General features: G+C 42.8%; 2 protein-coding genes across 2 annotated transcripts; one reads left to right on the top strand and one right to left on the bottom strand.

Annotated features, from left to right (window-relative positions):
* Positions 1-851: 851 nt before the first annotated feature.
* Positions 852-12,385, top strand: tnnt1 (troponin T type 1 (skeletal, slow)). Its single transcript, XM_080855839.1, has 11 exons — positions 852-902; positions 3,879-3,899; positions 4,293-4,314; positions 4,404-4,464; positions 4,767-4,883; positions 10,238-10,315; positions 10,556-10,669; positions 10,772-10,881; positions 11,491-11,581; positions 12,075-12,115; positions 12,241-12,385. The coding sequence occupies exons 5-11, from the start codon at positions 4,785-4,787 to the stop codon at positions 12,287-12,289; spliced, it is 582 nt and encodes a 193-aa protein (XP_080711965.1). The 5' UTR covers positions 852-902; positions 3,879-3,899; positions 4,293-4,314; positions 4,404-4,464; positions 4,767-4,784; the 3' UTR covers positions 12,290-12,385.
* Positions 12,386-15,741: 3,356 nt separating this feature from the next.
* syt5a (synaptotagmin Va) lies at positions 15,742-19,510 on the bottom strand (the record flags this gene model as incomplete). Its single annotated transcript, XM_080855757.1, has 8 exons — positions 15,742-15,951; positions 16,099-16,232; positions 16,507-16,624; positions 16,734-16,901; positions 17,164-17,331; positions 17,449-17,535; positions 17,631-17,809; positions 19,360-19,510. 8 exons carry the CDS (start codon positions 19,508-19,510, stop codon positions 15,742-15,744), a joined length of 1,215 nt encoding a protein of 404 aa, XP_080711883.1.
* Positions 19,511-23,802: the final 4,292 nt, after the last annotated feature.

The raw sequence follows: 23,802 nt of genomic DNA, 5'->3' as shown, positions 1-23,802 counted from the left end.
AATATCCAATACATTCAAAAAGTTGTATTACAAACGAGGCTCAAAATCATGTTTGCTGACAGTTCTCGGGTGTGTGTGCATGTGTGTGTGTGTGCATGTGTGTATGTGTTTGTTTTAGAATAAAAGTACACTAAGAGGCTCATCTCTATTTCTTCTCTCTCTCTCTTGCTCAGATCCAGCCATGTCTGATGTAGAAGAAGAATATGAGTGAGTATCAAATCATCTGAAAGACTGAAGAGTAATTAGTTGAAAGTTAACACTGCTCGAGTACTTAACACTTACTTCTCTTTTCTTTCTATCCTAGGGAGCAGGCAGAGGGTGTGTCATCTATGTTCAGACTCTGATTAGGGAGTGGGGCTTGTGATTGGCTCTCTTCCCTTTGAGTGTGGCTCTGATAGGTCCCTGAGATTTGTAATTGGCCTCATGCCACGAGGAAGCTTATTGGATAATAGCTTCCACTGTTGTCATCTCCCTTGAGGCACAGTGGAGATGTGTCACCTGGTTATTATTACTCACTGAGCTCATCACTGCTTTCAGGGCCAACAAATGGTTTCTCCACTGCTTTCTCCCCCATCTATATTTCTCTTGCTCTCTCTTTCTGTCTATCTATCTATCTATCTTTCTATCTCTCTATCTATATATCTATCTATCTATGTAAATATATATTCCTATATCTATCTATGTATATCTATATACAGTAGATACTGTATATATCCATATATCTATCTATGCTGTGTATATTGAATATACAGTATATATTCTGTATACTGAAGTGGGATGTGAAAAGTGATTTTTCTCTCTTTCACTCTCTCTCACTCACTCACTCACACACACACCAGAAGAGGCAGAGGAAACAGAACCAGAACCAGAGGAGGAGGCAGAGCAGCAGGAAGAAGATGGAGGTAAGACCAGTCCTAACAGCAAGAAATGAAATAACTCCATTTCAGTCACAGCTGTGTTCAATTATAACCGGACCTTTTCTACTATTTCTATGTAAATGGAATATTGCATCCTGTTCCTGCCTGAACTGTCTGATGTGATTGATATGCCGGCAAGGTGAACAGCAAGAGTACTCAGAACTTCAAGGTACTTGTGTGAGCAATGTTCTCTGTCTCTTCTGAAACAACACATCCAACTGTTCAGTGCTGTGCTTGTGTGCTGGGCTTAAAAATCCCATTCAGTAAATACCAGAGGAGTTGGATCAGAAGTCCAACATCTGTTTAGCCGTGGGATAATGGCATAAATAGGTGATAAAGGTGACGAGACTGTTAAACAAAGAATTCTGCCGCTGGCTTGATCGACCACATAGCGCATACACTAACATAGACATGCCTGCATACAGTGTACAGTAGTTTTTCAGTGGAATATATAAAAATGGAATATATTGAATGGCGCCATATTTCTGCCGTCTTAAGCTTACATCCTACTTAATATTAATTTCTCTGCCAACCAGGATCATTTTAAAAAAACATAAGTTCCAGCCCCATTGGGGTATTTAGAGAAATATTATGTAACAATTTTGCCCTAAAATAACAGCTTCAAACTCATTTTGGGTGTACACTGACTTGTAATACAGATAATACGTGTTGTATAGTAACGAAGTAGAAATACTTCGTTTCTGTACTTAAGTCGTTTTTTTGGATATCTGTACTTTACCTTACTCCTTATATTTCTGTTGACTTTTACTTTTACTTCGCTACATTTTGCAAAGAAAACTGATACTTTTACTCTGATACATTTCCCCTGAAATCTTCGTTACTCATTACAAAATCGAATCATCTTTAGAAAAAATAATAATCATGAGAGTGATGAGACCAAAGTCGGGGACTGTGGTTGAACAAGCAGGTTTGGCGAATCAGCTGTCCTAGCGCACGTTAATGCGATTTTGACCGTTCGCAAAAGCCCCCTTAAAGGCCCTTGCATGCTTCTAAAGGGAGCATGAATTGCTAGGTGCTTACGCGTTGCGTTGGGGGTGTTGCCAAGCATTTCACACCACGAACAATAGGCTTGCGTAAAATGGCGCAAGTCTAGAAAAAGGGGCCGACGCACGCAAGACGTAAAAAGTTGCGCAAGGGGCCGATTTATGCTCAGTTACGTAAGCATAAGCGCAAGCGCAAGAGGCCGCGCAAGCCCCTTGCGCGACCCTTGCGCAACTTTTTACGTCTTGCGTGCGTCGGCCCCTTTTTCTAGACTTGCGCCATTTTACGCAAGCCTATTGTTCGTGGTGTGAAATGCTTGGCAACACCCCCAACGCAACGCGTAAGCACCTAGCAATTCATGCTCCCTTTAGAAGCATGCAAGGGCCTTAAGCACCTAGCAATTCATGCTCCCTTTAGAAGCATGCAAGGGCCTTTAGTTACCGTTGCTACGTCAAACAAAACTCCTAGGACTGTATTAAGCATGGCTCGGACGAGGACAAGCGCTATATATCTGTCAGTGTCAGTGATTCTTTTTGGAGTAATATATCCGCGATATCCTCCAGATCAAGGCAAAATGGACTGCAATATGCAGTGGAAGAACAAATCAAAAACATTAAGATCAACAACGAAGGGGACACAACAATAACTGAAGCAAAAGCATACAGGTCTCAATCAGGGAATAACTCAGCGTGCAATTCCAGACAGTAACATTAACATTTTGACGTCAAAAACATTAACATTTTGATTTTAACATTAACACATTGTTGAAGAGAGTAGTTATATACTAGAAGTGGTAATACTACTAGTTGACATTAACCATAACTGTTTGAGGATGTTATCTTAACTAGATAGTTAGAACTAATTAATTAATCTCCAAGTCATATTTGTGTAAAAGCTTGTGATATAACTCTACCTTGTCAGTCTACATGCTTTTTTAGCTTCTGTCGTTGTCTTTACAGGTTCCATACCCTTCAGCTTGCCAACAAATTCACATGTACTCCAGTTCAATAGGGGGCATCGAAGCACTATTTGTATTTATGACAGTGGTGTGAAAGTGAGCCACACCTTTAGGGGGAGCTCTGTAGCCAGAAATACCAATTCTCGCTTTAATGTGGCTTTAAATTATATGTGTGCAAACAATTACAGTTGTGCAGAGTAGTTAAGTGTGCTAGACAGCGAACAAACTGAACGAAGATTTGTGTTGGTCATTCAGTTTTTCAATCGAGACTGATCCTCCTTCCCCCACTTCAACATGTGGTTTTGCCGCCCATCACTGCTGAATACAGAGTTAAGAGATGCCCACGAGTGGCATGGGTCCTGACAGAAAATATACTTGATCAAATCGGTAATATTTTTGCCAAATGTTTGGCTAATTCCCTTTTACCATCAAAAGTAATTCACAGGGACCGGAAAAGGGGAACCCAACCACGAATCGTTGAGTTTTTGTTACCTCCAAGTGAGCCCTTCGTATCTGCATAGGGTGCTGGCCCTTTTACATACAGTCCACCATGTTGCGCTGCCATTTTCCACAGTAGCCGAGAAAGGACTAACTAAAACACTGGCTCGAGATAGGGTTTTTCGTGTCTTTATGGTATTTTACTACAACCAGGTACTCACACACACTTGTCCAGGGAAGGGAATTCAGATGGTTGCAAATCAGCATTCTCACCACTAGAAGCTACATACTGTACCTTTAAGAGGAATACCAAAACAGCAATATCTGATATGAAGTTACCGATATTAATGAGTTGTGTCAAACTCATTTTTAACTGTGTTGCTGTATGCATGGTTTGAACGGTACATGCAGTATCTGTATACATGCAGGATTTTCAGATATTCTCATGTGTGCGCAGACATGAATAGTGGAGAAAGCTCATACCATAGTGTATGATGGGAGAAGTGTATGCTCTTTGGCTTTGGATGAACATGTTCTCTTTTCTCTCCATCTGGACTCGGCAGATCAGGGGACTCAGGAGGAAGGTGAGACAACAGGACTCCAGATTCTCACCTACACTCTGACCGTTAACCCTCGTGCCACCCCTTAGTGTGCTGATCCTCTTTCTCTCTCTCTCTCTCTCTCTCCCTTTTTGAATACTTCTCTCTGAAACTTGATGTTGCAACTGCAATCACAACTGCAATCATGTGTATGACGGATGCCAAAAGCTTTCCTACAAACTAGCAACATCTGTGTGTGGCTCAACACTTAGAATATACGGCGCAATAACATTGAGCAAGAGAGGACTCTACAGCAGAGTATTTAAAAAAATACTATTAAATAAATACTCCATTTTCACTGAAAGCCAAATAATTATGCAGTGCAATGAACCTTCCTCTCACTGCTGTTTTGTTCTCTCCCTGTTTGTATCACTCCAGAGGAGGAGAGGCCCAGACCCAAGTAGGTGGCCTGTCTGCCCCATTTCCTTCTCAAGTGTGCACATGTGTTGGGTTTTCTCTCGCTCTCTAACACTTGCTGTTCATTTGAAGGCCCGTGGTCCCTCAGCTGGCCCCTCCAAAGATTCCAGAGGGGGATCGAGTGGACTTTGATGTGAGTTCCAGTTGATTATTTATTTTTCCTTTTTTTAAAAAGATTTTTCGGGTCTTTTATGCCTTTAATCAGATTGGACAGTAGAGAGAGACAGGAAGCGAGCTGGAGAGAGATTTGGAGAGGGGTGGGGAAATGACCGGAAAATCGGACTCGAACCGGGTCCCCATGGGCATTCTGACCTATTTATGGTACAGGGATGCGGCAGCTTTTGATTATTTCAATGGATAATGTAAAAAATGTCTTTTTTCTTCTGTCTTCCTTTCTCCTCGTCACTCCTGTTGTGTTCTTGATTTCCCTCTCAGGATATCCATAGAAAGCGAATGGAGAAAGACCTGTTGGAGCTGCAGACTCTGATTGATGTCCACTTTGAACAGCGGAAGAAAGAGGAGGAAGAGCTCATTGGACTGAAGGATCGGATTGTGAGTTTTCCAGATGTTCATCTAGTTCTATTCAACAAATATCACATGAATCAATTTGCAGATTCAAAGCAAATGTAACTGACCACTTGCCCCACAGACAGCTTATGAGGGAGACTGTTTCTGTGTGGGAGATTCACTCCCCTGATTAGAGTGAAGTACAACTCAACTGTCATGCCACCTACAACAGTCTAACAGGTCCTCCTTTCTGACTTAACAATGGATACTGGAGAATCAATTAAATACAAATATGACTGACTGGGTAGTTGGACTACAAAGTTGCTGGTTTGAAACTTAAGCAGATAGGGATTGTAGTCGTCCCTGAAAATCACAGAAGACTGTATTCTTCCCGTAGAGGCATCCCTTCACTCTTTTGCTGAGATGCACAGAACTCCAGGTGTGGTTGGCGGTAGTTAATTAACTAGAATGCGTTTCGTGAACGAACTGCGAGAGTGTGCTTGCTCTGTTGCAGCCATCAAGCACAAGCAACTGCAGTGGCCGAGTGCGCATATGTTGTTGAGGGGCCTCACAGACTGATATCTGAATACAAAATCTGTATAGTACTGTGTTTTCTGTGTTCAGTAGCCTACAACGTTGAATGCAGCTTGTAGGATTAATCTGCCAGCCTTCCAGTGTAACCATTTGCAGTGACACTGAATACACCTTTTTGTTTTCAACCAATATATTTTAGCAAGCAACCAAGCTCAACCATTATATTTTGGCTCCACTGACGTTTAGACATATGAGGGTATCTTTGTTGTTCTGTTTTTGTTTGTTTGTTTGCTTGTTTATTGTCAAAGGGTCTAGTGTGTTATATTTAGCTTGGAGAAGTCTTAAAATAGGCTCCAAGTGACATTATGGGGTGTAATTATTCCTCCAAAGGTCGTGTTAATCAATGAGTCTAGATTTGGTTACATTACTCAGACTGTTAATACTTTTCTTCCTCATCTGACACCTGAAATTACCACAACAAAAACAAAACACACAAAGATGATTGAAAGCTACAATTATTTCTAGAAGGACAAGCTTAGATAAGTATCGTAACGGTATTAATTATTGGAAGTCATGTGTTAACGGGCAAACGTACGCGTTGTCATGTTAACCCGTTATTTAAACTGAGGATATCCATTGTTAATCCAGCTAGTTTAGCATAATTGATAAGATCCAATGGTATCTAATGTTACCTAGCTAGGTATGCAAACTGTCGGTATCGTTAACTCCACAATGTCATGTCACTTGCATTAATCTGAGAATGGCATGTTAGTAGTACATTTAATATCAGTACAGTGTTTAATTACCACTGATACTTACATGATGTACGGTCTTCTGCCACCGCCTCCGCTGTAGCCACCTTGTGTATCTCGAACAGAAATAAAGTGTCTTGTCCGCTCACGAAATGTAACTGTGTTTTTGCAAAGCATCTGCCCCAACTTTCTTTTCCCGACATTGACATTTATGTTGTACATAATCCATCCCCATAAACCGGAGATTTCAAGCGTACAGAAACTCTTCTGAGCAGGCAAGAGTAATATTGGCCAACGAGTTGTAGCCAAGCCCTGGGTGAAGGCTAAATACTAGCTCGCTAGCTTTTATCACTTTAGCTTTCTCAGTAGAGTGCTAAGACACAGCAACTATTCACGATTGTATCAATTGTACAGTACTGTGCAAAAGTTTTAGGCAGGTGTGAAAAAATGCTGTAAACTAAGAATGCTTTCAAAAATGGAAGTGTTAACAGTTTATTTTCATCAATTCTTCATAAATTAACAAAATGCAGTGAAGGAACAGAAGAAAATTCTAAATTAAATCAATATTTGGTGTGACCACCCTTTGCCTTCAAAATAGCATCAATTCTTCCAGATACACTTGCGCAGTTTTTGAAGGAACACGGCTGGTAAATTGTTCCAAACATCTTAGAGAACTAACCACAGATCTTCTGTGGATGTAGGCTTCCTAAAATTCTTCTGTCTCTTCATGTAAACCCAGACAGACTCGATGATGTAGAGATTAGGGCTCTGTGGGGGTCATACCATCACTTGCAGGACTTTCTGTTCTTCTTTAAGCTGAAGATAGTTGTTAATGACATTGGCTGTATGTTTGGGGTTATGTTCCTGCTGCAGAATACATTTGGTGCCAATCATACGCCTCCCTGATGGTATTGCATGATGGATTAGTATCTGCCTGTATTTCTCAGCATTGAGGACACCATTCATCCTGACCAAATCTCCAACTCCACTTGCAGAAATGCAGCCCCAAACTGGAAAGGAACCTCTACCATGCTTCACTGTTGCCTGCAGACTCTCATTATTGTACCTCTCTCCAGCCTCCAGCGAACAAACTGCCTTCTTCTACAGCCAAATATTTATAATTTTGACTCATCAGTCCAGAGCACCTTCTGCCATGTTTCTGCACCCTAGTTTCTATGTTTACGTGCTTAGTTCAGTCACTTGGCCTTGTTTCCTTGTCGGGGTATAGCTTTTTGGCTGCAACTCTTCCATGAAGACCACTTCTGGCCAGACTTCCCCGGACAGTAAATGTCTGTACCTGGGTACCACTGGTTTCTGCCAGTTCTGAGCTGATGCCACTGCTTGAAATCTTCCGATTTCGAAGGTAAATAAGCTTGATGTGTTTTTCATCAGCTGCATTAAGTTTCCTTGGCTGAACACTGCGTCTACGATCCTCAACGTCTTCTTCAAAAGAGCTGGAACTGCACATTTTGAAACCCCTGTCTGCTTTGAAATCTTTGTCTGGGAGAGACCCTGCTGATGCAGTATAACTACGTTGTGTCTTGTTGCTGTGCTCAGTCTTACCATGTAAATGGATAAAAAATAAACATTTATTGTTTACATTTTTCAAAGCATTCTTAGTTCATAGCATTTTTTCACACCTGCCTAAAACTTTTGCACAGTACTGTATATCTAGGTTTTCTTTGGTGACTGTTGTCGCATTCAACAGCACAATATATCCCGGGCCTTTTGAACTGTCTGTGGGTTGTGAACGTAAACAACTCGCTAGCTATTACTGGCTAGCACTGTAGCTTGCTCAAGGTAGTAGCAGTAGCTATATAGCTTTGATAATACACAGCCATTACTACGACTGTATCAACGTGCTGCATTTCACTTCAGGTCAGTCATTCCCTAAATCTTTCGTAATTGTATATCTAGGTTGTCACATTCAACAGCACAACACATCCCCTAGCGTTTTGAACTTTCTTTGAGTTGTGACCGTAGGTTATGACCGTAATGTGTTTGCATCAGACACAAATATGGCGGTGCTTAAAAGACAGTGACAAAACATGATATCCATGAATTCTGAAGAGCTCAAAAGGCGCTGAAAGCTGCGCTTTTTTCTAAAAAAAGGAGTCTAGTGTGAACCCCGCTTTATACAGATTAATGGAGAGGGACAGAGACAAGAGGTTCCTTGGATTTGGGGCAGGTGTCAGTGAAGCTCAGTGAAGCACAGGTGCAAGCCAGTTTAATGAGCCTATTATGATGTCATAATGCCTCAAAGTTCTGCCATGCAAGTCTATGGAGAAAAAAGGTGATGGAAAAAGAGGAATAAAAAAGGAGTGGCAAGGAGAACCGCCACGAAAAGATATAGCAGGTTGCACCGGATCGGGCAAGCACACTAATTAATGTTAATAAATAATTTTTACAGCTGTTTTAAGCATGATCTTGGCTTGGCCAACTTAATTTGTAAAGGTGGCCAACTTAATTTGTAAAGGTCCAGTAGCATGACATGAAGTCAGCAGTGTTGGGACTAACGCGTTACTAAGTAACGCGTTACTGTAATTCCACTACTTTTAGCGGTAACGAGCATGTAACTAAGTATTTGTTTAAATCGAGTAACGCAGTTACAGTTACTGCAATCTAAATGAGTTCGTTACCCGCGTTACTATCTTTTGTGGAAAATTAACACTTGCAGACAAGAAGACAAGATAGACCTACTTTAGCTTCTTCTGATCTGACGTCGCAGGACCAGTGCGACCGCACATGAAAGACACTCTGCTACCCAGATCCACGAACGCTTACACACACAAACACACACACATTGCACCTGCATACAATCACGCACGCATGCACACACACACACACACAAAGACACGCACAAGGCTGTACATACGCAACTGTCTCCCATTTTCCAGGACTGCTAACACACACACACACACACACATTGCACTTGCATACAATCACGCACGCACTCACACACGGATATACAACCGCAATTATTTCTCCCATTCTCCACGGCCGCTAACACACATTCATTGCACTTGTATACAATCGCGCATATATGGAATGAAGGCTAGGACACCGATCGTGGTTTCCAACATTTATTGTTTAACCAGAAAACGCGTGGAATCTATTACCAACTGTATAAGGTGTTCGTGTCCTCAGTCATCTTGGCTGTCGGGCAACGGCGAAAGAAGCGCCACCGGGACCAGTGGGAACTTATAAACAGTTCCTACCTTGATCAGGGTGGGGATTGCCAGCGATTAGGATGTATTAGAAAGATATTATTCTAATTATATATTTAGCATATTGTGAATACTGTGTGGGTGTTTCAGGGTATTTTGTGAACTGAACCACTAATTGATTATTTTTTATCCCCCTACTTTTCATATGGTGTTAATACTGTAAGCCAATCGCTAATGTAGTAAAAAAAAAAAAAAAAACACTGTTAAATGACTGAGACAGTTATTTTGTGTTAAGTTAAGTGTTAAAAGGGACTTTTGTACTACTGCTTGATTTGAAGGCATGTTGCCCTGTTGTTTAAAATAATTAGGTACAAAATATACATGTTTATTGGGTTTGACTGTTCAGTACTGTTCATATTCATTATATTAAACGCAGATATAAAAGTAACTTAAAAGTTACTTTCCCTAGTAACTAATTACTTTTGATATACAGTAACTGGGAAGTAACTCAATTACCTTTAAAAGAAGTAACTAGTAACTGTAACTAAGTACTAATTTTCAGTAACTTGCCCAACACTGGAAGTCAGTTAGGTGCCGGTCAGTGGAAGGTCCCATTAGTGAGATATTAAGTTGTGACTAAGACTTGTTGAGGGCTACAGAGGAAAGGTGAGGCCCTCAGCTAGGACTTCTCAATAGTGTTCCTCCTGGACCTGTGCCCTGCAGAACTCTCCCTGTTCCAAATCCAGTTTCAGATTCTTTTGCTGTTTCATCAAAAATAAAGAGGTGTAAGACAGTCAAATGTTTGAGTGAATGTCTCCTGAATAGTACAGCGTGACTTCTCTGTGTCAAAAGTTTAACTCAAATTTCTAGCCCCCCAAAAAATCAAGCTGTCCGTTCTGTGTGTCACTCAAAAGAAGTAAAAAAAAACTCCAGTGTTTATATGCAGGAGCGGCGGCGTTGTGAGCGGGCTGAACTGCAACGTGTGAGAGCCGAGAAGGAGAGGGACCGGCAAACCAGGATTGCGGTGAGAGGACCGTGTACTGAAATGACTGGTCACACACGCAACTCTTATTGTTTTTATTGTGCACAACACGTATTGCTTATGAGTTTCCTGGAGAAAGTAGATGGACAGATGAGAATTTGAGTTTGAAGTTGCGTGATCCAGATTACACAATCCCAGTAAAGGAGTCTAAACAAAGAGAAAGTCCTTGACACTTGTGTGTCTTTTTCATCTGTGAATTGTCTCTTTCTTCCTCCTTCTCAGGAGGAACGCCAGAGAAAGGAGGATGACGAGGCCAGGAAGAAGGCTGACGATGATGCAAAAAAGAAGAAAGTTCTGTCTAACATGGGGGCTAATTTTGGTGGCTTTCTTGCAAAGGTAAAATAAACATGGAAAATCAGCTTTTCAATCTAGACAAATCTGGAGACAAATTGTATTTAATTGAGAGTGTGTGTGGGGTGTGTGTGTGTGAGAATTTAGGCGGAGCAGAGAAGGGGGAAACGGCTGACAGGAAGAGAGATTAAAAGAAAGACTCTAGGAGAGAGGCGCAAACCACTGGTGACTGACAATGTGAGGGAAGATGCGCTGAAGTAAGTCACACTCACACACTGACTCACTCTCACACACACACATACGCACGCACGCACGCACGCACGCATGGACACACGCGCACACGCACACGCACTCGCTCTCGCACTCGCACACACGCACTCGCTCTCGCACTCGCACACACGCACACGCACACGCACACACACACGCACACGCACACACACACACACACACACACACACACACACACACACACACACACTCACACACTCACACACACACTCACACACTGTAGAGTCCATGTAAATCATAATGCTAGTGCTCGGTAGATACACATTATGTCCATTTAAATTAATTGTGTACAATATCTATAATCACCTACAGTATGTTACAATTACCTATGTTAATGAATTTAGTGTCAAATGTATTATTAAACTGTAGCATGCACTTGATAGAAAAGCACTTAATGTCTGTCCATTTTCTAGACGTATGAGACAAACACACTTAATGTCTGTCCATTTCCAGACATTTGAGACAAACACACTTAATGTCTGTCCATTTCCAGACATATGACACAAACACACTTAATGTGTTATCTTAACATATGAGAGAAAAAAACATTTCTTTTCCACTCCTCTTTGCCTTTGCAGGCAGCGTGCACAGGAGATGTGGAATTGCATCTACGAGCTGGAGTCTGATAAGTTTGACTATATGGATCAGATGAAGAAGCAGAAATATGAGGTGTGCCTTCTCTCAGGGCTGCAGAGCCTATGTGTAGGATGCAGTTACGCAATGATGGCTTAGTATTTCCACCTGGAACTACAGTGTACCAGTGACTCAAAAACATAGAAAAAGACAGCTTAGTTTTCATATGTCACAAACCAATTTCATATGTCACAAACCAAAGGAACCAATCCCGTCAACTTGCCTGTCAGGAGGAGGGATAATATCAGTGCACAGATACATCGAGTAGTACAATATTACTTTATTAACCAGATGTATTTCTTCAGAGACTTTCTATGGTGTTAAAATGTTTCTTCCTTCCTTTATCACTTCATTCGCGCTAAGTCTGCTAAGAGTTTGTGATCAGGTTTTTCTAACATTAGCCAGCAGACATGAGTAAAAGACAAAACAAGCAGAGGTGCAAAGGTGTAGAGCTACAGCCAAGCCATTTTAAGGCCATTTTAAAGGCCAAATTCTCTCTGTAATGTATCGTATTTCTTCCTTTCTCCAGATTATTGTCCTCCTCAACAGAATTTCTCATGCTCAGAAGTTGTAAGTTTGAATTGAGATTTTTTTAAATTGTATTATTATTAACCAGCTGCCACCTCTGTGTTTTTCAGATCCTTTCCACATCAACAATCTTTAACTTTGTGTCCTTCTCTTTCCCTCTCTCATAGCAAAAAGGGTCTTGGCAATAAAGGCAAAGTTGGTGGTCGCTGGAAATGAAGCCTTTTTGCCGGTGGAACATAGTGGAGGACAGGGTCAAATGGGGAGAGCTGCATATTTCTTCCTTCTCCTTTTCTCTCCCCCTCTTCCACCATAAGCTCCATCTCTATGTTATCAAAACAATGTTTTGAAAAGATTAAATAAATTATTCATAAACTGTTTCAGTATCAGTTGAGTGGTTCGACTAACTGACCATTTTTTACCCTTTGTCCCGCATCAGATGTTGTCCCACATTTGCATTGGTCATATGCCACATTTATGCCTCGTACCGCATGGTTTCTACTCTTTTTAACATTGCTACGTCAAAAAGAACACTCAAGGCGCTATCAAAACGATCATTTAACGGAAACAGTGGTGCTTTGAACACTGTTCTGTTACCTAAGCGTTGCAACTTACAGCAACAACTTCTTGTTTGCGTTGTTTTCGAAGAATTGTCAGAGTCTGATGAAATCGGTTAAAATTTTCCAACATACATTTGTAAAGGAGCTTAGTGGGTATTACCTTTTTACGGCGGGGTTGGGCCTGTAATGGCACAATTAATGTATGGCTATCAGTGAAGACATGTTGCGTTAGAATTAGTTTGCCTTTGGGATGACAAACTGCCCTGTGCTCATCAGTGGGCAAAATATGTCTGTGTCTTGTATTTCCTGCAGAATACTACAGGGTATATGAAGGTGCTAATGAGCAGCGCAAGGCAGAATACCAAATGTTTATTTTTCATTAGATAGACATTATATCAAAGTTTTAGGTTAGACCTCAGTGTTGGTAACGTGGCCCACATTATCCCATATTTGATCTGTTTGCATCTGATCACCCTAAATAAATAAAAGTGATCTCCATTGCAGATGGTGATGTTGCACTTCTACAGGCTGAGGAGTAGAGATTAAGTGTGCTTTTAAAAAGAAAGACACAGGACAACGTGTTGTTCTCATCAGGTCGGTAGCTGTAATGATGTAAAACTTTGGCTTTGGCGTATACGTTAAAGCCCCAGTCTGATATTTCCTGGCATGAACTCACTCTCGGTCAGTAAATAGTTTAAAATGAACTCATGTTCAATTACCACAGTAACAACAAGAATGGGAGCATTCAGAGAATGCAAACCTCCGCCTTGTGACCTTGACCTTTGACCTTGACATCTGAAAATCTAATCAATTATTGCCATTATATGACCCAATCTCCCCACAAAGTTTGATGAAAATTGGTCCATGCGTTTCTGCGTAATCCTGCTGACAAACAAACAGACAAACAAACGGGGGCGAAAACATAACCTCCTGGCGGAGGTAATAAACTCGCAGCTGCATTGCTAGAAGGTCTGACACATCAGGGTCCTGGAAAATTACTTATCTGTCTCAACTGACATCTCCGTGACGGGAGCAACAGCCTCATGTGCAGAATTGAGGAAATCATGGCACAGCTGCGTGATCTTGGGGAACAAACAGCTAAAAAGTACATGCAACAACACTTAATTCGCTTTTGAAAGCAGCAAGGACCCAGAATGGACAGTAGACGTCGGGTAGCCAGTAATTGGCGTGTTGTTAGCGCCCTCGTGTGGGTGAAGTGCAGAAGCATGGCTGTATGAATTGTACTAGAGCTAGAACCTCATGATACAGTCTCTCCCATCCTACCACAAGACCATCTGAATCAGCCTGATAGCCAGCAGGTGCAGATGCAATGTTCTCCCCCACATCAGGATGGGGACTCTGGGCAGAGAAGTGCTGGTGAAACCTATGAGATGCAGCTTTATCTAGATGTTATAGTGTCATCATGCACAGATAGCACTAGGTTAGTTGCATAAGAAGGCAGACTAGGCCCCTCCTCCCTGTAATTTGTTATTACGTCTCCCACTTTGCCTCCTTCCCCTGACACACACTTGCACACAAGGTAAGCCTCACATACTTACATCACATATCTGTTCATGCACCCACAACCCTCATCCCTTCTCCCCCCCCCTTCTCTCTGTCTGTGGTTCTTTTATTCCCCCTCTCTTTTTCTCTTCCTCTCCGATTACATCCCCATCCACCCCTCATCACTGTGTGTGTGATTCTCTCTGTCCATCTGCATCTGCCATCCCCCTCTCCCCACACTAATTCCCTACTCACATGTTTGGCAGAGGGCAGAACTGTGTCTGGGTCTGTGAGAGACAGATTAACTCTCAGCAGCAGTTTCACCCATGTAACCTCACAATCGCCCGGCATCAACCACGACAATGTACAGCTTATTCCTCTTACGAGAGGAGTTACAGTACGCTCCTCTTTTTGATATACTTTTTGTGTGTTACATACTTTTATGTTTACTTGATGTTGTTATGCTTAGTTGTTATTATTTATGGAGTAAAACAGTGTAGTGCTTTTAACACTCATGATAAAGATAAAGAAAATCACAACCACTTGCATCATAACTCACTGTCTTTTTAAGGCTGGTGTGTTCACTTCTTAATTATGGCCTCAAAGGTTTTTTTTCTGCAGACAACACAACGTTCTTGTGAGTTTTAAAATCTTGTGACATGAATCCCATTTTACATATGGAATTGTTTATTCCACTACAATATTTACAGTTTCAACAGTACATTCAGGGATAGTAGGCAAACCAGACATCTCTCAGACACTGATAGACACACAAATACAAACATACACACACAATCATACATACATACACACATACATACATACACACATAAACAAATACACATACAAACACACCTGCACATACACAAACAATATATTCAACCAAGACAAATGATTCAAAAGAGAAGAAAGAAAAATTCATACTCAGTGAAAACAAGTCTAATGCTACATCTCTGTATTTCAGAGGGGATAGTTCTTGTGCAGGGCACACGCTTTATACAAAGGGAGACGAGGAAGGGCACAGAGACATCTCCAGATGCAAGACAAACCATAGGCTACAGTAATGAGACACTCCTCTCCATATGTCGAAGCTGTGCTTAAAGGATCAAGATCTGGGGGTGAGTACAGGTGTCTGTGCGGCTAGGTTAGACTGCTGACTAGAGTGGGTACAGAACACAAACATTATGAGCAGGGGTGTGATGTGTGCAAAAGAAGTCATTTGAGGAAGCACAGGACTAAGGGCTGGTGTGTTTTGATCGATTATGTTGTTGTTTCTTATCAGTGTGCTTTTTAAGAGTTAGGATCAAGGGCAGGAGTGGTGTTTTTGGCGTGCATTTGTATTCTGACCACATGTGCTTTAGTCTAGCAGATGGGGGCAAGCAGTGGTGTGGTGATCCCTGGAGAAGTGGGTATTCTCTTAATTTTGCCAATTTTTTAAGCAGCACAGGATAAACGCCCTGTTTTGAGAAGTGGGTGACGCAATGCTGACTGAAAAATAAGTGGGAATACTCCATATGGACTACACCACTGGGGGCAAGGTTAAAATTTGAACTGCCATTGACGGTCAGGGTTCATTGTAATGTTGGAGGCTGTGTTTGGGATTAGTGTTTAGCGGATGGGAAGCTTGAGGGCGGCGTCCACATCCTCCTCCGGCTGCAGAGTGTGCCACTGAGCCACTGGGCGTCTGGGATTGGCCAGCATGTCTGACCAATGGCGGAGGCCAACACCGGTGGCGCCGAAGCCGACCCAGGCCTTCCCGATGGCATCGTTGCTGCCCAGCTTGTCGTAGTCGTACACGGTGATGAGAACCTGAAGTTTCTGTGGGATTGAAGAGAGGAAGAAGTGAGAGAGTCACTTGGCCTTCTGTCATCGTTAAAGAGAGATAGAGAGAGAGGACATCTACAGCTACTGTAACTGCACCCAAAACAACACCACTAGTGTTAATGTATTACATTTGGACAGTACCTGGATCTGAGCAAAAGGAATCTCAAAGCTAAAACTCTCATTGAAGTACGGGTTTAAGGTGTTCTGTTTCACGGTCGTCTTCTTCTTCTTCACACGCTTGCCATTGTGTTGCAGCACCAGTTTGACAAATGGATCTACGAAAAAAATAGAGATAAATAAAGGATGAGGCTATAAATACTCTGATTTGACTGTGGACAAAAACAAGAGCAAGTATTTATAGTAGTAACACTAAACTGACATGATTGGCCATTCTAAACAACTTGTAACCCACAATGTGACCATGACCAATTATTGTCATCAGTTGTGAGGATTCCAACTGTCAGAAGGTATATCTTAGGGATTTCCAGTGAAGGAATGGAGACCATCAGAACTACATGCGAGACTGCTGAAGGTTGAGGATTGGGGTACCTGACAAGCCACCGACGTCCATCTTCTTCAGGTTCTTGGCTTCCATCACACAGATAGTCAGTTTACCAGATGTAGGCACATAACGCAGTGAGATACAGATGTCACCCAGCTTCTCTTCCTGTTACAAATAACCAGAAGGTGATTTATGAATTGATTCAAATAAACCATATACACACACGTGTAAATCTGAAATAAATACTATATGTATGTGTGTGAGCAAAGCCTACCTCCTCTTTCTCTCCTCCAACCAAATCCTTCGTCTCGTGAATGGGCTGAGCCAGGTCAATGCTGTTCATGGGGATGGTGATCTGACCAATCACATCGTGTTTGCCAAAGCGGTCAAAGTCAAAGGCCTGCAGCACCAGTGACTGACCAGCCAGGTCATTAAAGGCGATCTGTTGGAACCAGAGCATGAGTTTTAAAATCAGCCAGGTCATTAAAGGCGATCTGTTGGAACCAGAGCATGACTTTGAAGATCTCTGACAAATAACAAACAACAGACGGGGTGAAGAACAGATTGAAAAACATGCTAGAGCAGGAAGGGGTCAAATGGAGAGTGATAAGCAGAGGAGGAAACACACACAGATAAGAAAGACTGGGGAGGTGAAGAAGGCAAGGGGAAAGCTGAGGAGGGAGTATCGAGGAATTTACACACACCTTAAATTTGAAGGTCTCGTTGAAGACGGGGGACAGGTTCTTGCGCTGGACTTTGGTCTCAAACTTCTTCTTCTTGTCAGGGAGCATGTACACTTTGATGTAAGGGTCTGAGGTACCGCCCATGTCCATGGCAGGCAGGTCCTGAGCTTGCACGATCCCCACAACGAGCTACCCACAGGGAACAGACATAAGTCAGTGTCCTGTACTGCACCCACACCCACTAGTTTTCCTAGAGACTTATACAAATACATGTAAGCACACAACTTAACACCCTGGTTCCCATACCTCATTGTCATTGAAGTTGTAGTCAAGTGTGTACTCAAGCTTGCCATAGAACTCCTGTTCCTTTTCCTCTCCCTCCTTCTTCTCCTCCTGAAGAACAGATTTTTCATATATTATTATCATGACTCCCTTTCTCTCTCGCTCCTAGGTTCCATGTCGTTTTCTTTTTTCTTGACCCCCCTTACCTCATCCCCCTCGCCTTCACCATCCTTCTTTCTCCTTCTGCGACCACCGCCACCCTTTCTCTCACGGACTTTCTTTCCTTTCTTCTTCCCTCCCAAGCACTTCTTATAGATGCAGAAAGCAAAGCAGCCCACCAGGGCCAGAACCACCACTACTATTGCCCCGATGGCCCACATAGGCACTGAGAAGAGAGATATAGAGAGAGAGATAGAGACAGAGAGTGGGTAGGAGACAGAGACAAATCATCAAACACATTTCCAGAGAATTCAGTAGTTTATGAACAGTAACTATCCAGAAGGTTCCTTCAGCTCGAGCCTACACTAAACAACAGTCTACTGCTGGACATGACTAGCGTGTTGAGCACAAGCTAAGAGGGTTGGTAGGGTTTGGTGGATGGACGCCACATAAGTGGGTGGATTTGTTAACATAAATAATTTATATACTTACTGTTGAGCTTAGGGTCTGCCATGAGATGGAAGGTTGAGATGGAATGGGACAGAAAAAATGTTTCATAGTGTTAAATTGAACAGGCAAGGACATCTCTGACACCACCTAAACACAACTGGTCAGGCTGACTGAGAGTATTTGAGAGGTTGTAAGTTGAGCAACCGGCAGGGATCTAATTAGGTATCCAATCTCCGGGTGTGTGTGAGACGCTCAGGTCACTGAGTCGAGTGCTTATGGAAAAGTGACTTTTCTTGGGTTGAGTTGGATTTGTATTCCTGAGGGTTGCACTTGCCTGTCTTGTAATTATCAGTTACTGGTCCTGCCTTGTTACTGTATGCTGTGTGTGTGTGTGTGTGTGTGTGTGTGTGTGTGTGTGTGTGTGTGTGTGTGTGTGTGTGTGTGTGTGTGTGTGTGTGTGTGTGAATGACAGAAAGGGGCGTACTCACTGGGGAGGTGTGTGTGTATGACAGAGAGGTGTGTGTGTATGTCAGAGAGGGGCGACTGACTGGGTAGGTGTGTGTGTGTGACAGAGAGGGGTGTACTCACTCGGGAGGTGTGTGTGTGTGACAGAGAGGGGTGTACTCACTCGGGAGGTGTGTGTGTATGACAGAGAGGTATGTGTGTGTGACAGAGAGGTGTGTGTGTGTGACAGAGAGGTGTGTGTGTGTGACAGAGAGGGGTGTACTCACTGGGGAAGTGTGTGTGTGTGACAGAGAGGGGTGTACTCACTGGGTAGGTGTGTGTGTGTGACAGAGAGGGGTGTACTCACTCGGGAGGTGTGTGTGTATGACAGAGAGGTATGTGTGGGTGACAGAGAGGTGTGTGTGTGTGACAGAGAGGTGTGTGTGTGTGACAGAGAGGGGTGTACTCACTCGGGAGGTGTGTGTGTATGACAGAGAGGTATGTGTGTGTGACAGAGAGGTGTGTGTGTGTGTGACAGAGAGGTGTGTGTGTGTGACAGAGAGGGGTGTACTCACTGGGGAGGTGTGTGTGTATGACAGGGAGGGGCGTACTCACTGGGTAGGTGTGTGTGTGTGACAGAGAGGTGTGTGTGTGTGACAGAGAGGTGTGTGTGTGTGACAGAGAGGGGTGTACTCACTGGGGAGGTGTGTGTGTGTGAGAGAGAGGGGTGTGTGTGACACAGAGGGACGTACTCACTGGGGAGGTGTGTGTGTGTGTGAGAGAGAGGGACGTACTCAATGGGGAGGTGTGTGTGTGTGTGTGTGAGAGAGAGGGGCGTACTCACTAGGGAGGTGTGTGTGTGACAGAGAGGGGCGTACTCACTGGGAAGGTGGTCCAGTTCATTGAAGAACTTATTCTTCATGTTCATGAAGTTGTGGTTGTGGACGGCCGGCGGTGGGGGTGGAGGGGGCGGGGCCTTCTCCTCCGGCTCCGCCGCACGCCGCAGCCGCTGCTGCAGGCTGACCAATCGCATCGTGGCAGCTAGAGGAGGCAGGAGAATAATTCACATCCAGAGCTTGTCTCCGTTATGTGTCGTCACTTATTCAAATGAAGGTTATATTTCTGCTTTGGAAAATATGATCTGATGGCCGCACACAGGGGCAAACTGGTTTTGAGGTTTCAACAAATGGCTCAGTAAACCGTACATTTCTTTGTTCTTTGCTCTAATCCTCTCTGCCAACAGTTCTCCCTTAACTTTCCCTCCTTTCGTCCTTGTATGACAATGATGACACGACAAGAGATCTCACTAATCTTTCACCAAAATAGCTTCTAAACACACACCCACACACACACACACATTCACACACACACACACACACACACACACACACACACACACACACACACACACACACACACAGAGACACACACACACACACACACACACACACACACACACAGACACACACACACACACACACACACACACCAGGCCACTCTTTCACACTCATATTCACATTTAACTTCCCATGTGTCTCACACATTTATACAGTACAGGCCAATTGGCATTGCATGTTGAATTCACACACAATGACACACCACACACATACATTTATTTTTGGAAACAGTCCTACAGCTTAGAGACATTTAAAGACACGCACACATACATACACACACACACACACACACACACACACACACACACACACACACACACACACGCACACACACACACACACACACACACACACGCACACAGACACACGCACACACACACACACACACACACACACACACACACACACACACACACACACACACACACACACACACACACACACACAGGCAGGTCAGTGCTGTACTCCCCAAAGGCATGTAATGAGATTAATTGGTAAAGGTAATCCAAGTCTTAAGTATCTGTCAGCTGCCCCTACTCCTTCTATTTTCCCACTAAACCCTCAGCCATGGGTATGCCCCCTGATGGGGGTGGGGGGAGGTGGTAGTTGTGCCAGGTTCAGGGTGTGTGAGTGCATGAACCAAGCCACAGACGTGAGAGATTACGTGCAGGTTAATAGGCTTGGACTGTCAGCAGTCAAGGTTACTGAAGAGAAGGCTGGGCTGTGAGTGGTGGTTCACCCTGGCCACCAATGGTGGCCCATCTGCATTATCCGGACATTTTGCCAAGATGATGGACTTGAACCTACTTTCCACAACCTGAAATTGGTTTGTTTTTTGCTTCACAACAACAAACAACAGACCCCAAAAAATGGCCTTGTTGAAGCCACCATATTGTGGCTGGAGTTCTGAAGCTTTTCGATTACTTTTTGTATGAACCTCTTTTTACATAATTCAAAAAACACATAAAACTGAGAAAGGGTGTGGCAAGCTATTAGACTACTTTTGATCCACTTTTAGTCACTTCACCGCCTTGAATTTCTGTTTAAGAGGTCAGTCTGATGCACCATGTAGACACCAGAGGACTATAGATCCCCTCTTCTTTCCTCATGCTTTTGGATGATACAGTATAAAACAATGAGACTAATGAGTTTTACTGGCGTGACTGTTGACAGCTGATGTCTGTGGGCTTCTGAGAGGGGCTTATCTTTTCTTCCTCCAGCATGGCCTGTAAGGTCAACAGCTTGCCCTCAGCGAACAAATACCAGCTAAAAGCTGCAAACCTAAACAACTGTCCACTGCTTTGCAACGAGTGTATACTAAAACTAAAAACAGAAAGTATCCCTTAACACATTTAAGAAAGGGTAAGATTAAGAATGCTGCAATTGTTTACTTGGCATGAAGACGAATGAACGCAGGTCACGCATGTGCAGCTTAAGCTGGGCTACGCAGTGACAGCAGGACGGATTGATTTTGTCCTCGTCACGCTTTTTTCTACTCAACAGATGAAAACCACAGAATACTAGGATTACTCAAAAATCTAAGGCACGAAACATGTTCGCTCAAAACTATAAATAAAAAGTTGAAAGTGGGTTACTGTAAGCCTGCATAGGCTATCGAATTCACGTTGAAATTCATGTTTGAAATGCCGTTTTATTGATTATGACTTCAACATTTACACTTCTTGATCTTTTAACGTCGTCGTAGGCTACACTACATCCCGGCATTGGGTCAAACTGCATAATAATTTAAATTAGCAAACCACCTCATCCAAACATGATGAAAACATGCCGCTGCAATTTAAAAAGCTTTTGCGATCGGGGTTATCCAAGCAGTATCATTTCATTATACACCAATTTCACCATAACAGTCAAGACTACACTATTCTTAAAATAGGTCTATATAATTGACACAATCAAATAACTATTTATTTTTTGTCTTTTAATTCCATATCTGTCAAACAAGACTTACCCGAAAAAAACTTCTCTCTCTCTTCACTTTTATGGATGCTCTCCTGACACCTTTAGGTTATGACTGTTGCGCACCATCCCTTTCCCTCCCTCCTCTTTCGCTTGCCCCCACCCTCTCTCTTTCTCCCTTAATCTCCGCTATCCCAATGTGCCATCTTTATCTCCACTCCCTCTATTCCTCTGGAAGGCAAATCCCATTTGAATGTCCAAACCATGGCTTGGATTTATTCCCCCTCCTGTTGCAGGCGTAGTTTATATGATCGTGTATATCGTCATTCTATCCAGAATATTTTTTTTTTTTAAATAAGTTTTGGGTATGGATATCATATAGGCTATGAGATAACCGCTGATGTTCAAACCATATGCCCCTTAATCTTTTCACCGGACCTAATCTTTTCATTTTAAAGTGGTTTTATACTTTATATCGCTAATCTGATTTCGTTGTACATCCCAATCTAATTCACGCGCCACAATTTCCCATATAGGATTTGTATACGGCTTGTAGACCTAGGCCAATCTCAATCGACTAATCGGATTGTTTCATGCGTTCTGTATATGTGCAGCATCACAGCATCACACACTGTATGACCTGTGCTGCTGAATAGGACAGTCTACCAGTGCACCACCCTAGCCTTTTCTCTCATGGTATGTGTAATGTGCAAATATGTTTTGGTGTTGTTACTTGGCAATGATGTAATTTCATCTATGTATGCACTAAGCATTGTTTGTGATATGATTGGAACATATGGTTGTGTTGTGTTTCTGTCTCAGTTCCCTCTTCTACTCCCTCTTACCTGCACATATCATTAGACAGGGGGGCTGGTGTGCTAGGTGGGCAGTCCTTGCTGCCTCTAATGGAAGCAGAGGAGGATGTGAAAGGCCTTTAGCTCCTCCTCCAGACAGCTGGTGTTTAAAGGCCGTGTATTGTTGTGAAGGAGCCTGTCCTTGTTGCTCTGTTTCACTAAATCTCTGGTGGCTGTGCTTATTTGGTCATATCCTTAACTTTATTGATATTGATTAAATGTATATGGTATATTTGGAAGCCATCTAAAGGAGGCTGGGTGCCATGGGTTTTGTTAACGCTTCCTTTCCTTTTTTTAGGGTTTGAGGTTAGTTTCTGTTTGAGAAAAGGAGAGATTCCACTCCTCTCCTTAATAGTTTTGGTTTGTAACTCAATCATTTTTTAAATATGGATCTTTGCTGATTGAAATGTTAACATGACAAGGTTCTTTCAACTTTTGTATGGCATTCCCTTGTTTAACAGGCACTAGACCAGTCCCCCCTAGGCACACAGGTGCCATCATAAGAGCAGAATACCCTGTGCTGTGACATCCGTAGCAGTCGAAACATTCCAGCGAGATTTACATTCATCCTGAAACTGCTGAATAAGAACATTTTTTTTTTTTTTTTTTGCAGAAGTGGTCAATGGCCCAGTTGACCTAGTAACCATGTTGCCTGTAGTCTCAAAAGACATGTTATTCTGAAGATTGAGGCTTTATTGGCCAGGCTACATTTAGACTAGTGTCTTCTGGGGACAGGACAGCAGAAATGTACAGCTGCCCACATTCAGAGATTAATGAGCCTTGGTTAGCCTAATATGCAAATCAAGGAATGAAACTTCATGAATTAGTCAGCAAAGACAACCCCTCCTGTATCAAATTCCTTTCGTCAAGGATTGCAGTGTATTACTGAATCACTGTGGGGCATTGAACCATTCCACATGTCAAAATACATTTCGTAATAGGGCCATTAAATGTAATCCCAACATGTTATTTAATTTCATGTCACTCCTCCCTTTATCCAAAGTCCATTTTTAGACAGTTTACCTTTTTTAAGGTCCAGTCCTCAAACCTGGCAAAAGTTTTTTGATATTTGAGTTTAACAGCCTGACAAATACACCCTTCCCTTCTTTGCGCCAGAAGGAACATTGATAACCTGGCAACGGCTCGGTCTGATGCAG

Source organism: Sprattus sprattus, assembly GCF_963457725.1.
Source record: "Sprattus sprattus genome assembly, chromosome: 18".
Taxonomy (NCBI): domain Eukaryota; kingdom Metazoa; phylum Chordata; class Actinopteri; order Clupeiformes; family Clupeidae; genus Sprattus; species Sprattus sprattus.
The sequence above is the reverse complement of the archived record's forward strand: the minus strand, read 5'-3'. Positions and strand labels throughout refer to the sequence as shown.

Bases quoted from the DNA above. Each gene is read 5' to 3' on its own strand.
- tnnt1 (XM_080855839.1), top strand. From the start codon at position 4,785: ATGGAGAAAGACCTGTTGGAGCTGCAGACTCTGATTGATGTCCACTTT. The intron at 10,316-10,555 runs GTGAGAGGACCG...CCTCCTTCTCAG, and splicing joins ACCGGCAAACCAGGATTGCG to GAGGAACGCCAGAGAAAGGA. The intron at 10,670-10,771 runs GTAAAATAAACA...GTGAGAATTTAG, and splicing joins TTGGTGGCTTTCTTGCAAAG to GCGGAGCAGAGAAGGGGGAA.